Raw genomic sequence first — 13,173 nt, 5'->3', positions numbered from 1 at the left:
GTGATACCAACGTGAAACCAAACCAGTCTCAAGCCAAAATATCAATACAGAGCATTCCTCCTGATAGCTTATTTCACCTTTTTAAACCAATAAACGTCCTGGGACAGATGGGCAAATTAGGTGAGCTCTCCATTCAGTCCTTGAAGTGATTCTCTTAGTTCATGGTGACAAGCTCAGATTTGCCATATGGCTGCACTTGCAGGACTTAACACTTTCGTTGTATGCTTGTGTCCAGCTTGTGTGGTGACAAAAGCTTTGCTGCATGTGTTGCAGCTGGAGGGCGGCTTGGTGCAAACTCAAAAAGTCTCAAAATGCTAATTCTCATGGCATAAAGTAACCATCAAGACATTAACATGCCTGGAAAGGAGAACAAGTGAATTTTTGTTCAGCTCGGAAGATACTCTTACCAGGGGAGGTTCTCGTGCTGAAGTCTCTGTTGATAGAGGGGGAATACAAACATACTGACAGACAAAACGGGAGCATTGTGCTGACTGTAAAAACAGACACAGAAAATCTCTTGCTTTTGTTCTCTCATCACCAGCCTTGTAACAGCACTCTGCCAGAAGAAACTGCTGCGAGCTTGCACATACACTCAAGCAAAGGCCTGAAACAGTAGGAAAGGGAGCGCACAGGCTGCACACGGGTGGTAGACAGCCAAAAACCCGTGGAGTGGGATTTACATCCCCGGCATGCTCTGGAGCAGCTCTCCCCGGCCATGCATTAACTGGCAAGAATTGCCAAGGAACTATGTTGTGCACAGCCGTGTCCCTCAGGGGAAGCGATTGCCTTCTGCCCTGCTGCTCGCATGGTGCCTGCTGGCAGACTGGAGGAGTGCCCACGTGTCACGGGAGGGTGTCTGTGCCGCCTGGGGTTGTGCAAAGCGTTTGGATGGTGCTTGAGCCTTCATTAAAGCCACCAGCTTCATCAGGGGCTGCCCGCAGCAGTTCTGGGTCTGGTCCCTACACTAACAAATGTTGCATTTCTGTACCTGTGGGCATCCTGCAGCTCTTGCCACTGCCGCTAAGCTGTGGAAAGGGGATGCCATTTCTCAGCTACTCTGGCTGTGGGCACGCTGCAGTGTGTTTTCTTACTTGGTGGGTCTGGTCCGTGTTTTCAGCCTTGTGGAGAAAGGCGCATTTTTTGTGTATGTAGCAGGAAGGGGTTCAAATGACTGTGACCTTTAATGTGAGCATGAAAATACAGGGAAGCTAGCAAGGCCAAATGTGCCTTCTCATTCTTTTAAATGTGAATCCTTGTCAACTAGGTCTTTTCCCTGTGTTCGCAAGCTGACAGCCCTCCTTGCAGGGTCCAGGAATCTTAAACTGGCGCAACCAAAGTCAGCTCCTGCCTTCCCACATTGATCCTGGGACATTCAAGGTGCTTTCAGCTGGTTCCCTGCATACCCCAGCTGAAATTCCCAAACAGCCTGAAACTGCTCAGATTGCATTAAAGGGGAAGGAGTCAAAGTTCTCCAGTGACACCACCTTGTGCTGTTTTATTGGGGAGCTCCAGTGAGCCACTGCTATGTGCTTCCCCTTCCTCCCTGCACCCTCACCGGGGCTGGGCTGCCCCCGTAGCCGCTCCAGTGGCAGCGGGCCCAGCTTGGTAGGTTTGGGGAGTGAGCAAGTTCATACTGCCTCTCAGCTGGTCTCTATTTATTTTCTGCGACATTGCTTACCCCGTGGCAGGGCCGAAGGACAGGCAACACGTGTCAGGTGTCCTGTCCTACCTACCCTGTCGCAGCTGTGGCCGGGCAGCCCCCAGTCAGTCTGGGTGTGCTCCGAGTTCAAAGGTCTTAAATTTCTGCAGATCAGCATTGCATGTCAAGGGAAGCAAAGTATGCTGCATTGAGGGCCCTGGGCAAATGATACAGCCATGTTCAGCAGAATTATACTGGTTTGTGGCAGTACCATTGTAAAATCTCATTCTCTTCATTATTTTGGTGCCAAAAAAAATCTGAACAGTTGAAATCTCACTCGCAAAGTGCCTGCTTTCTTTCCCTGTTCTCTGGGCTCCCTGTCCTTTAGGGATTATGCTTCTCTTCGGAGCAAAAGCTGTGACAGAGTTCATTATCGTATCAGGCAGGATGGTTGGGCTTATTTTGGTTATGCAACGCGTGCCGAGGTGCGCCGGGAGCCGGGGGGAGCTGATGGTGCAAGGGGAGTCCTTGTCTTCTGCACGGCGTCCCCGTTCCCAGTGTCTGCCTGCCAGGCTGTGGGAGGGTTATTTCCCTGTTTTCTCAGACCTGCCATTTCAAATGGATTTCTGAACCTCCCTGGACCGTGCTCAGGTTAAACTGTCGAGGTAACTGGGAATGATTTACCTGTGCAAATGTCTGAAGCCCTCTCACAGTGTGTGGTGTCTTCCCAGGCACTTTTTATCCTGCCATATATTGAATGGGAGCGATTGGCAAGCCAGTACAGGTCTGTGGAAGATTACCTGAACACTGAAAGACCTTCGATTTCAGAAGTCATTCCGTGCATTTTTTATGGGATTATCATAGCTTCTTTATTATTTTCCTGATACTGCCTGGGTAGGGAGTGACTTTTAATCCAAGGTTCTCCGACTTCCGCTTTTTTTTTCCCACCCCATGATCTCCAGCAGTCATAACACACAGAAATCATGACAACATGTTTTTCCACAAACAAGTGATAGCATAAATGAAGATTAGGGGTTATTTTGTCCTCCGACATAAACAGGCCACTTGCACTGGAGGCCTTGCGCCTGCACTGTAAGGTTAAAGAGAGGACAGGTTAGTGTGTGGGAGATTTAATTCGTACTTAAATACCTGGGATATAATGGTAAAGACAAGAAAGAAGAATGCAGTGGAAGTAAGGATACGTCTGTGTGCGTCGTGCCTGTGCGTGGATATACGTTTTCTCGGGTTTTTGGGTTCGCTTCAAATTGACTCTGCTGCAAATCGTCCAGGTCTGAGGCTCCAATCTCTCTTTTGCACAAGAAATGAGCACCGCATCTACCTTTTTCGGTGCCGAAGCCTCCAGCCTGCAACCTTTTTGCCGCCAGCCGCGGGCAGCCACTCGGTGTGCGCTTCTTCGCATGCTAATTCTCTTGTGTCAGAATAAAGCTCTCGTGGTTTTGTTCTGAGGAGGGATGCGGCCGTTTGCCAGGTAAAATACCAACCCAAAACGTAGGGGTTAAAACTGGGGAGAGCTGTAGTGGCTCCCCAGCTCAGGGGGTCGGGAAGGAGGATGGGCAAGCCTCCCCCCCCCCACGCGGGATGCTAAAGCGGAGAATAAATAGGGCATCTGTGGAGGAGGGGTTTCCTCTTCCATGCCTGCCGTGGTTGCACAGACGATCCCCCTTGCAGCTTGGGATTTGCAAGCTGAGGAATGGTTTTTTCTTGTGAACCGTAAGTGCCATGGTGGTAAGCAGCTGTGGGTTTGGTCGGGGTGGGTTTTGTTCGAGCAGACATCGGCAGCGCAGCGGGACCGGCCGGGCTTGGGTGGCGGGGCGGGGGGGAAGGGCACCGCAGTGCTGATGCGCCAGTGGCTCCCTGCAATTCCCCTTGGACAAGTGGATAAGTGGGAGACGCGGCGCAGGAGCAGGAGGAATAGTGCTCAGGGGCCTCTCGCTTAAAATCAGCTGTGTTTGGGGGTTTTGCACCCAAGAGAGTGGAAATCTGCGACAACAACCTTTTGGACTCGCCGGCAGGGTAACGCGAGAAAAGCCTCCTCCGGCGCACCCGCTGTTGCTCTGCTGGCTGTGCTAACACAACCCACGAACACGGGGGCTTCCCGTCATTGTACCAGGGCCGGGCGCTGTACAGAGAAATGTCCTTGCGTTTTATATGAAGGCCTAAAATTTGCCTTTGACGTCGCCTCTCCAAATCGTGTCTTTTGTCCCTCACACGGTTAAGCTCGCCCTGCAACTTACTGAACAAAGGTTTCCTGGGTTGTGCATCTCATTTGCCTTACCGGGCTGTAAACAATCCTATCAGCTGGCAGAGCAATTTCAGCTCCTCTTCAGTTAAAAAGAAATGTACGCAGTATCTTTTTCTGATGGCATTTGTGCTTTTGAAGGAGAGTTTGGAATATACGTCAGGATGTTTTTTGTTCCTTCAGATGCTAAAATTTGAATGTTGCTTTTTACCTTATTTGAGCTCCCCTGTGCCTTTTCCTGCAGCATTTTGACAGCTAATGCAATGCAATTGGCAGGCATTTTGCGATCCTTTATGTTTGTGTGAATACATTTCAGTCAACATGGAAGTGCCTTCTACTGCTAGATTCTTCCTGAGTAATTACTACAAAATATTCTGTGTACTTGTGGGGCTATGCAATGATTCAGCCTGAAACAGCTTAATGCATTTCTTTTGTAATGCAACGCTGGCAACTTCATCGAGGGTATTAAGACCCAAATCCAATCTTGAGTCAGGTCAGTTAGTCCATCTTATGCATGTGTCTAAGCGCTGTTCTGAATCAGGATATCTTTTAAGCTGGGCCCATTGCAAAGTACAAGAGATGTCGGAGTTTTTTGACTTTTTTAGATTAGTGGTGATATTTCTTGGATTTTTTTTAATCATTACTATTTTTTTGCTTCTGGGGGCATGTTGGATGGTGGCAGGTGAGTTCTCATTGGGAGGTGAAATATGGGTAGGTAGGCCTTTATTCAGTAAACAGTAAGTTTTGCCTGTTTGACCAAATAACTTGAGAATTACACTTTAGAGACGAAGAATTCCATCAACAGCAGTGGCAGCCTCTTCCACCCTCCGGGTAATTGGGGGGAGCTCGTTTCCCCTGCTGCACTTGAACTTTTATTGCTGTTAATTCACTGTGTGTTGGGTGATAGATCACCTGGATGTGGGGGGAGCTTTTGCCCCCAGGCTTGGTGTCTTGCAGTGTGCACCCCCACCCAGCTCCCAGGAGGCCTGTCTGTTTGGACAAATAGTCCCTTCAGATGCATCTCAAAAGAATTAATGAGGTTTCTTTCATGCAAAGAGCAGAAAATTTGCAGGAATACTTGCAGAGTGCAGAAATGCACCTGAGAGTGGCTGTTGCAAATGTAAGACTTTTATGGATGTAATTAGTCTATTTTACGTTTTCCTTTGAGCTGTAACCAGAGAAATGGCAGTTTCCTGTGACTTCTGTGCAAGCTGAGGGTGTCCAATGAGGATGCTCAAGTTTTTCATCATTTCACCTGTTGCTTTAGTGTAGAACCCTACCCTGCGCCTTGGGCTCTGTGTCTGCTGACTGCAACACGAGCAGCTCAGCCGATGTGAACATCTGGACAAGGCTGCTTTCCTATTTACACACTGCACTAGTGTGAACTTCTGTTAGGTTTTTATTCTTCTCTGGCTGCTTAGCTCAAGTTTGAGATTAATGACTTAGAGCGTTAAGGGTGGTTAAATGACCGACAAATACCATGTTCTATCCAGAATATGTAACAAATTGAATTACTTAATTACAATGGTGTGTCTGTAATGGCAATTGCTAGAAAGTAAATACAAGCTCACAGTACCACAGTGATGGTGTCTTTGAGACTGTTGCTTCTAGTAACGCTAGTAGATAAAGACCCACATATTTATGGTAATATCCATAACTTGAATTTTAGAGTGATTTCTAAGCCAAAATAATATTCTTGGGGGGTTTTTTTGGTGCAAAATACTCCACTTGGGTTCCAGAAGTGTTGCTTTTTAAATTTATTGAATGTGCTGTCAGACATAAAGACATTTATGTATAATTTAATATACGTTGGTTTTGCTTGGGATTTACTTGGCTATGTTCACCTACCTGTTATCCAGTATGCGGACTGAAGAAAGGTGTCTTGCAACCCATGAATTTTTCTGTAATAGAACTTGGGGATGGGAAACAGGTGAATACAGACAGAGAAGAGAGTACAGTGAGGCAGAGATGATCCTGAGCAGCACAGTAAGCTGTGGTCTGAGCAGGTCAGCTGTAGCATCAGATGGTCCCAACATGTATACCTTTTGCAAGTCACCAGAGAGATATTTCCAAAGCACTACTGGGGAATGTTATAGAATATGCAGAGAATAAATTGCCACTGGATACAGTCAGGGACAGTGCAGCGATGGAGCCTTGCTTTCTTCCCAACTGCCCTGAAGTCATGCAGAATTAGCAACGCGACAGTGTAGATGTTTGGCTCAGACTCTTCCTCAGGCCTGGCTCTTCTAGTGGTTCTTCCCTTTGGTGCTCAACACAGAGCCTATATCATCCCATCTTTCCAGGGAGAAGGGTTCCCAAGTTACCTGTCTTTGGTGAGCCACATGCCCTGGGGAGTCACAGGCTGTGCTGAGCTTCATAACCAATTGGACCCAAACTGACTGGTGGGACAGAAGCAGGGGATAGGGTGGAGGAAGAATTAGGTCTCCTGGGAATTAGGTCTCCTTAGAATTATTGCCAGCCCACAATAACACAAGAAAATGCTGTACAGCTACCAGAGTATGATATGTTCATTGTGTACCACTTCATAAAAGCAAACTAGGAAGATTTTATATAGCAGCTGTTTGCTTGGGAACCAGATGCCTTCTGCATAGAGGGTTGAACTTGGGAGTAGAGCTCTGAAAAGAGCTTGTTAAAGAAATGAGAGCAGCTAAATGCTTTTGTCATCTGCTGGCTTTGTGGGTGCATGGCAGCAACAAGGTGGACCACGGACTTGGGCCAAATCCTTCAGGCTGGTTGCATCAACCAGACAAAACTAGTTTTAGGTTTTGGAGAGTGCAGAGCTGCTAAATACCTGCCAGGAGTCCCAGTATAGGATTGTGCTCTTTTCGCCCTCCTTGTAAAACAACTGAAAGTACTGCCTGATCCTTTCGGGACAAGAGGTAGGGGAAGCTGCTTCCCATGCTGCTAATCTATATGAGACCCCAAATTTGCTGGCCTTACTCTGTACCTTCACAGTAACCAAAAGGGCTGAACAAATCCAGCAGGATCATTCCCACATCTCCTCCATAAGGGCTTTACCTTAAATCAAGTGTGTAACTGATGTACGTATCCTCTTTGATTACCTTACGGTTGCTAACAAGATCAGTTGTTGCTTACAGAGTGGCATATTCATTATGGATTAGCTGTCCTGCATATCTTCTGTCATTGTATCATATGCTGCAACAGGCAACTGCAAAAGCCACTCTGTTACAGGCATCCCTCTCCTCTCAAACTTGCTAGGATGGTTTGGCAGCAGGCAGGATGGTGGGCCAGGAAACTCCTCGTTTTTCTTGCAAGGAGGGGCAGGTCCTTCGCATGAAGCCAGCAGCCAGGTACCCTGTCAGGGCACTTCTGTCTTGGTGTAATCTGTCCCTGCCTGCACTAGATGATTTTACATTCCCCTCTGCCCCAGTCTTAGCTTGCACACCGCTGGTGTGGCCAAGTACATTAGGGTTCATCTCAGACTCCTCAACAGTCCCCGGCATTTTGGGACATGCAGTGACCCCTTCGTACAAGCTGCCCTTCCAGTCCCAGCTGCTGGTTTTGTTTAGTTGGTGACAGTCCCCAGTCATGGTGGGTAATGAATGGGAAATGTTTTGGCCTTTTCACAATCCGTGCTTTAACTTTTTGCACTGCACTTGGCTTAGATAATGAGGCTCATATGGGTAGTTGATAGAACAGGCAGTAACTTAGGATTTAATTCAGAAATTTGCATTTTAAAAAAATCCACCCCAAGGCACACTGACAGAACTAGACGTCAGAGGAATGCAAGCAGCCAGGAGGACAGCACGGGGAAGTGATGCTGGCCAAGAAGTGGGTTCTCCCTAGGACAGGGGTGGAATGATTTCACCTGACTTCAGCGTCTGCAGTGTTGATGTTTACAGAACTGCAAGGTAGACCATTGCAGTTCATGGAGAGAAATACATGCTTTTTGGTACAGTTCATCTCATCTAGTGATCTGGATGTTTAAGACAGGTCTGATGGGTATCGTGATCTAGATTTTTTTTTTTTTTCCCCCTCCATTAACTACCACTGTCTAGATGGCAAGCTTTGATAGCAGTCTCAAGTCAGAAGAGATGTCACCCTAGTGTTGGACTTTTTAGTAATTTTTGTTGGGAATTGCAATAAACGAGAACTTCAAGGAAAGATTTGAGAGCAGTGAGGTAGTTTAACAGATATTCTTCCAACGCATGGGGACAAATTTGCTAAAACGTACAAACACGCTACTTGGATAATTTGAGGGGCTGATAACGGGTTTTGACATGGGAATATGCTGTAAAGGCTGGAAGTAAAAAAAAGTTTGCAGTTTGAGGGCTGTGCTACAAACAGCTGTAAGAAAAGTAAATGGTCTCTATGGTTCATTTGCTTGTCTGTCACACAGCTCACTCTAACCATTGGCTATTTTCCCTCTTTGAGATTATTTTTTTGACTTTCACCCGCCAGGAGAGTGGCATATTTCTGCACATTTCAGTGTGTTATTTAGAAGAGCTTTTAATGTCATCTTAGTACTGTAAGTTCTACAGTGGCAGTTGTTCAGGCCTTCTCCTCTCCTGTCAGCATCCATTTGCCCATGATGCTGGATCTGTGGTTTGGGCAAATTCTGTCTCCGTTGGTGGAGCGGTACCTTGCTGATGAGGGTGGGCTTGTTGATTCCTGAAGAAGACACTGAACGTAATTCACACCAGAAAAATCAGACTATAGATACCCATTTTAGTTTAACTGCAGTGTGTTATGGTACAAACTCCCGTTCAGACAAATGTCCAAGAACTGACTGAAGAGCTCACTTACAGATGAGCAAGGCTACAAGAATTCCCTCTGCTCATATAGTTTCATTAAAGAATTCACACAAGACCTTTCTGCAGCTGTAGAGTAGAGGCCTACTGAGCCAGTTTAGGTAGATTTTGACTAAAACATGGCTCTGATTTACAGGCAACAGCTTGATGCACCAGTAAGTGCTTCATCACCTTCTGCTAACATCATTTCCACTGATTGCAGATCTTTGTAACAAAATGTTCTTCCTGGTTTGCTTAGGGTGAAGAAACTAAAGGAAACATTTGCTTTTATACAACTATTGGACAAAAACATGAGTAACCTTCGCACCTGGTTGGCCCGGATTGAGTCTGAGCTTTCCAAGCCTGTTGTTTATGACATCTGTGATGACCAAGAAATCCAGAAGAGACTGGCAGAACAGCAGGTGGGAAATAGCAGCAGCCAGAGTCAATGAGCTAAAATGCTGCTGATTACAATTGGTCTTGGTTTAAAATCACCTGTTTCTTTTCTTTAGCAAGTCCTTCTAACTGTTTGCTTTTCACGGCATGTTGCTGCCAAGATGGGTTACATGGAAAATTTTTATTTGTTTGCTGTAATTTCAGTATTGCATTGACTTACCTAACTTTTCCCTTCTCCTCCGCCCAAGGAAAACATGCAAAATACAAAAAAAAGCATTTTTACATTTGATAGTTTACTCAGTTAAGTACAGCAGACTTCATGTGGGTTAAGCAGGGCACAGACAGTGGGCAAAATCCATGAGGATGACTTAGGCTGACAAGGCATGAATATTGGGTCTCCTGCAAATTGGCTGTGACAGATTTAAGTGCTGTGATTTGATGTATTGCCCTCATTAGCTCGGTCCTCTTCCCCTCCTTGCAGACAGCAGAGCAAGCTTGGCAGAGAAGGATGTTTGAGCTTTGGAGGGTGGACTTATGCAAACACACCTTTGACTGAGGCCTGATCCAGTAGGCAGGCTCTGAAGATCCCCTCAGGGTTGGGGGAGATGGTGCGTGAATCCTGCTGAGGCATAAATGTGAACCAACCTAGCATCATTGGGTATTGGTTAAGTGCATGTAGGCATTTGATGAGAAGCTCAACATGAGCCAGCAATGTGCACTTGCAGCCCAGAAAGCCAGCCGTGTCCTGGGCTGCATCAAGAGCAGTGTGACCAGCAGGTCGAGGGAGGTGATCCTGCCCCTCCAGTCTGCTCTGGTGAGACCCCACCTGAAGTACTGCATCCAGCTCTGGGGCCCCCAACATAAGGACATGGAGCTGTTGGAGAGAGTCCAGAGGAGGCCGCAAAGATGATGAGAGGTCTGGAGCACCTCTCCTATGAGGACAGGCTGAGAGAGTTGGGATTGTTCAGCCTGGAGAAGAGAAGGCTCTGGGGAGACCTTATAGCACCTTCCAGTAGCTAAAGGGGCCTACAAGAAAGCTGGAGAGGTACTGGTTACAAGGGCATGGAGTGATAGGGCAAGGGGTAATGGCTTTAAACTGAAGGAGGGGAGATTTAGATTAGATATAATCTGTGAGGGTGGTGAGGCACTGGAACAGGTTGCTCAGAGCAGTTGTGGCTGCCCCATCCCTGGAAGTCTTCAAGGCCAGGTTGGATGGGGCTTTGGGCAACCTGGTCTAGTGGAGGGTGTCCCTGCCCATGGCAGGGGGGTTGGAACTAGATGGGCTTTGAGGTCCCTTCCAACCCAAACCATTCTAGGATTCTATGTTTTATCTAAGACAGTGGTTTACCAGGAGGATCTTAAGGATCTATGCTAGTTTTAGGTGCTGGAGATGGCAAGGATTGGGCACAGCTGAACATGCCAGCTATCCCAGCCAAGTGGAAACATGAGATGAGCTGGATAATCTGGGAGTAAATTTCTCTCTCCAGCAACCAGGGAAGGAAAAGGAACTTCTCCAAAGCACGGACTTGCTGGTAGTCAGCCTTTGCTTAGGGCTGTGCTAGAAATCTGTCCCAAGTTCAAAGTGCCTCCCTGGGAAGGCTGAGAATGACCGTGGCTGTCATCTGGCCTTCGTGTTAAAAAAGAAATATTTGCCCTAAAACTGAGGATAAAGAATAAAGCTGTCAAGTATGGAAGCTCTAGGTCATCTGCCTTTAAGAACACCTATGGGTGTTCTTCCCATCCTTCCCATCTTCTCTTTCTCTGGCTGCTGCTTTCATGTCTAAGGAGAGATCCTTGAGTGACCCAGACCTGAGGGCTGTGTTCCATCCACTCATGTCCCAGACATCACGGGAAGGGCCAGCTTCCCTGCAACAGGGAGTGGTCGTAGTTGGAAGGGACCTCAGAGATCATCTAATCCAACCCCCTGCTAAAGCAGGTTCACCCAGAGCAAGTTGCACAGGATGACGTCCAGATGGGTTTTGAATATTGCCAGAGCAGGAGACTCCACAACCTCTCTGGGCAGCCTGTTCCAGTGCACAGTCACCCTCAGAGCAAAGAATTTTTTCCTCATGTTCAGATGGAAATTCCTGTGTTCCGCTTTGTGCCCATCGCCCCTTGTCCTGTCGCTGGGCACCATTGAGAAGAGTCTGGCCCCATCCTCTTGACACCCACCCTTTGGATATTTATAAGCATTGATAAGATCCTCTCTCAGTCTTCTCTTCTCCAGGCTAAACAGACCCAGCTCTCTCAGCCTGTCCTCATACAAGAGATGCTCCAGTCCCCTCATCATCCTCGTAGCCTTCTGCTGGACTCTCTCCAGTAGTTCCCTGTCTTTCTTGAACTGGGGAGCCCAGAACCAGACACAATGTTCCAGATGTGGCCTCACCAGGGCAGAGTAGAGGGAGAGGATAACCTCCCTCGACCTGCTGACCATGCTTGTCTTAATGCACGCCAGGATACCATTGGCCTTCTTGGCCACAAGGGCACATTGCTGGTTCATGGAAAGCTTGTTGTCTACCAGGACTCCCAGGTCCTTCTCTACAGTGCTGCTTCCCAGCAGGCCAACCCTGTACTGGTACTTGGGGTTATTGCTCCCTAGGTGCAGGTGCCTTTGTTGAACTTTATTAGGTTCCTCTCCACCCAACTCTCTAGCCTGTCCAGGTCTCGCTGAATGGCAGCGCAGCCTTCTGGTGCATCGGCCACTTCTCCCAATTTAGTATCATCAGCAAACGTGCTGAGAGTATACTCTGTCCCTTCATCCAGGTCACTGATGAATATGTTGAATAAGACCGGACCCAGTACTGACCCCTGGGGCACACCACTAGCTACACACCTCCAACCAGACTCTGTACCTCTTATGACAACCCTCTGAGCTCTGCCATTCAGCCAGTTCTCAATCCACCTCACTGTCCACTCATCTAACCCACTCTTCCAAAGCTGGCCTATGAGGATGTTATGGGAGACAGTGTCAGAAGCCTTGCTGAAGTCGAGATAGACAACATCCACTGTTCTCCCCTAATCTACCCAGCCAGTCATGCCATCATAGAAGGCTATCACATTGGTCAAGCATGATTTCCCTTTGGTGAATCCATGTTGACTGCTCCTGATAACCGTTTTTTCTTCCACGAGTTTATTGATAATCCCCAGAATAAGCTGTTCCATCACCTTTCCAGGGATGGAGGTGAGGCTGACTGGCCTATAGTTTCCTGGGTCCTCCTCCTTGCCCTTTTTGAAGACCAGAGTGACATTGGCTTTCCTCCAGTCCTTAGGCACCTCTCCTGTTCTCCATGACCTTTCAAAGATGATGGAGAGTGGCTTAGCAATAACATCTGCCAATGACCTCAGCACTTGTAGGTACATCCCATCGGATCCCGTGGATTTGTGGATGTTGAGTTTGCCTAAATGTTCTCTAACCTGATCCTCCCCAATCAAGGGAAAGACTTACTTTCTCCAGACTCTCTTTCTTACCTCCAAGATCTGGGATTCCTGAGGGCCAGCCTTAGCAGTAAAGACCAAAGCAAAGACGGCATTCAGTAACTCCGCCTTGTCTGTATCCTCCGTCACTAGACACCCACCTCATTCAGCAGTGGGTCATGTAAATGGTCATGTAAACAGCAAGGAAATATTTTCTCCCTGTCCAAACCTTTTACATTCTCAAAGGCTGTGATAAATTGCCAGGCAGAGAAGAACATGGGGCACAAAGGAATTGTGTCCAAACTAATTTATTTTTCTTACAAGTATTCAAGCTTCAGCTCGCTGTAAGAGCCATCATTTGCTGCTCAGAGCTACTTACTGCCTTCGTTGTTTTGATTCTGCTTCAAACACAGACCTCTGGGCACTTCTAGACTCCTTCTACTGTAACCTTTTAGCAGGCTGAGTGTGAGAAGACTCTGCTGACTAAAAAGACCACATTAAAAAAAAAAGCCTCTTTCGGTCCGCATTGACAAGGAAAAAGATCTTTCCTGGTTTTATCCGAACAATTATTTCAGCAAGAGCAGAGTGATGGTGAGAAATATGCCCTACAGGCTTCTTTTATTTGACACCCATGACTGGAGAAACTTTACCTGTTCAGTCTTGAATAATGACATTTAAAAGCATTGTGCATC

General features: G+C 47.2%; 1 protein-coding gene across 6 annotated transcripts in view; it reads left to right on the top strand.

Moving 5' to 3' along the window:
* The window catches only part of SYNE2 (spectrin repeat containing nuclear envelope protein 2), a 201,830-nt gene that overhangs the window by 170,631 nt on the left and 18,026 nt on the right, over positions 1 to 13,173 (top strand). For all 6 annotated transcript variants that reach the window (XM_054825951.1, XM_054825955.1, XM_054825950.1 and 3 more), the window contains exon 102: positions 8,931 to 9,093. In XM_054825951.1, coding sequence (XP_054681926.1) covers positions 8,931 to 9,093 — 163 coding nt within the window. The remainder of the gene's footprint in view (positions 1 to 8,930; positions 9,094 to 13,173) is intronic.

Source organism: Grus americana, chromosome 5 (genome assembly GCF_028858705.1).
Source record: "Grus americana isolate bGruAme1 chromosome 5, bGruAme1.mat, whole genome shotgun sequence".
In the NCBI taxonomy this organism is placed as follows: domain Eukaryota; kingdom Metazoa; phylum Chordata; class Aves; order Gruiformes; family Gruidae; genus Grus; species Grus americana.
Note: the sequence above shows the minus strand (reverse complement) of the source record. Positions and strands in the feature narration are given on the sequence as shown.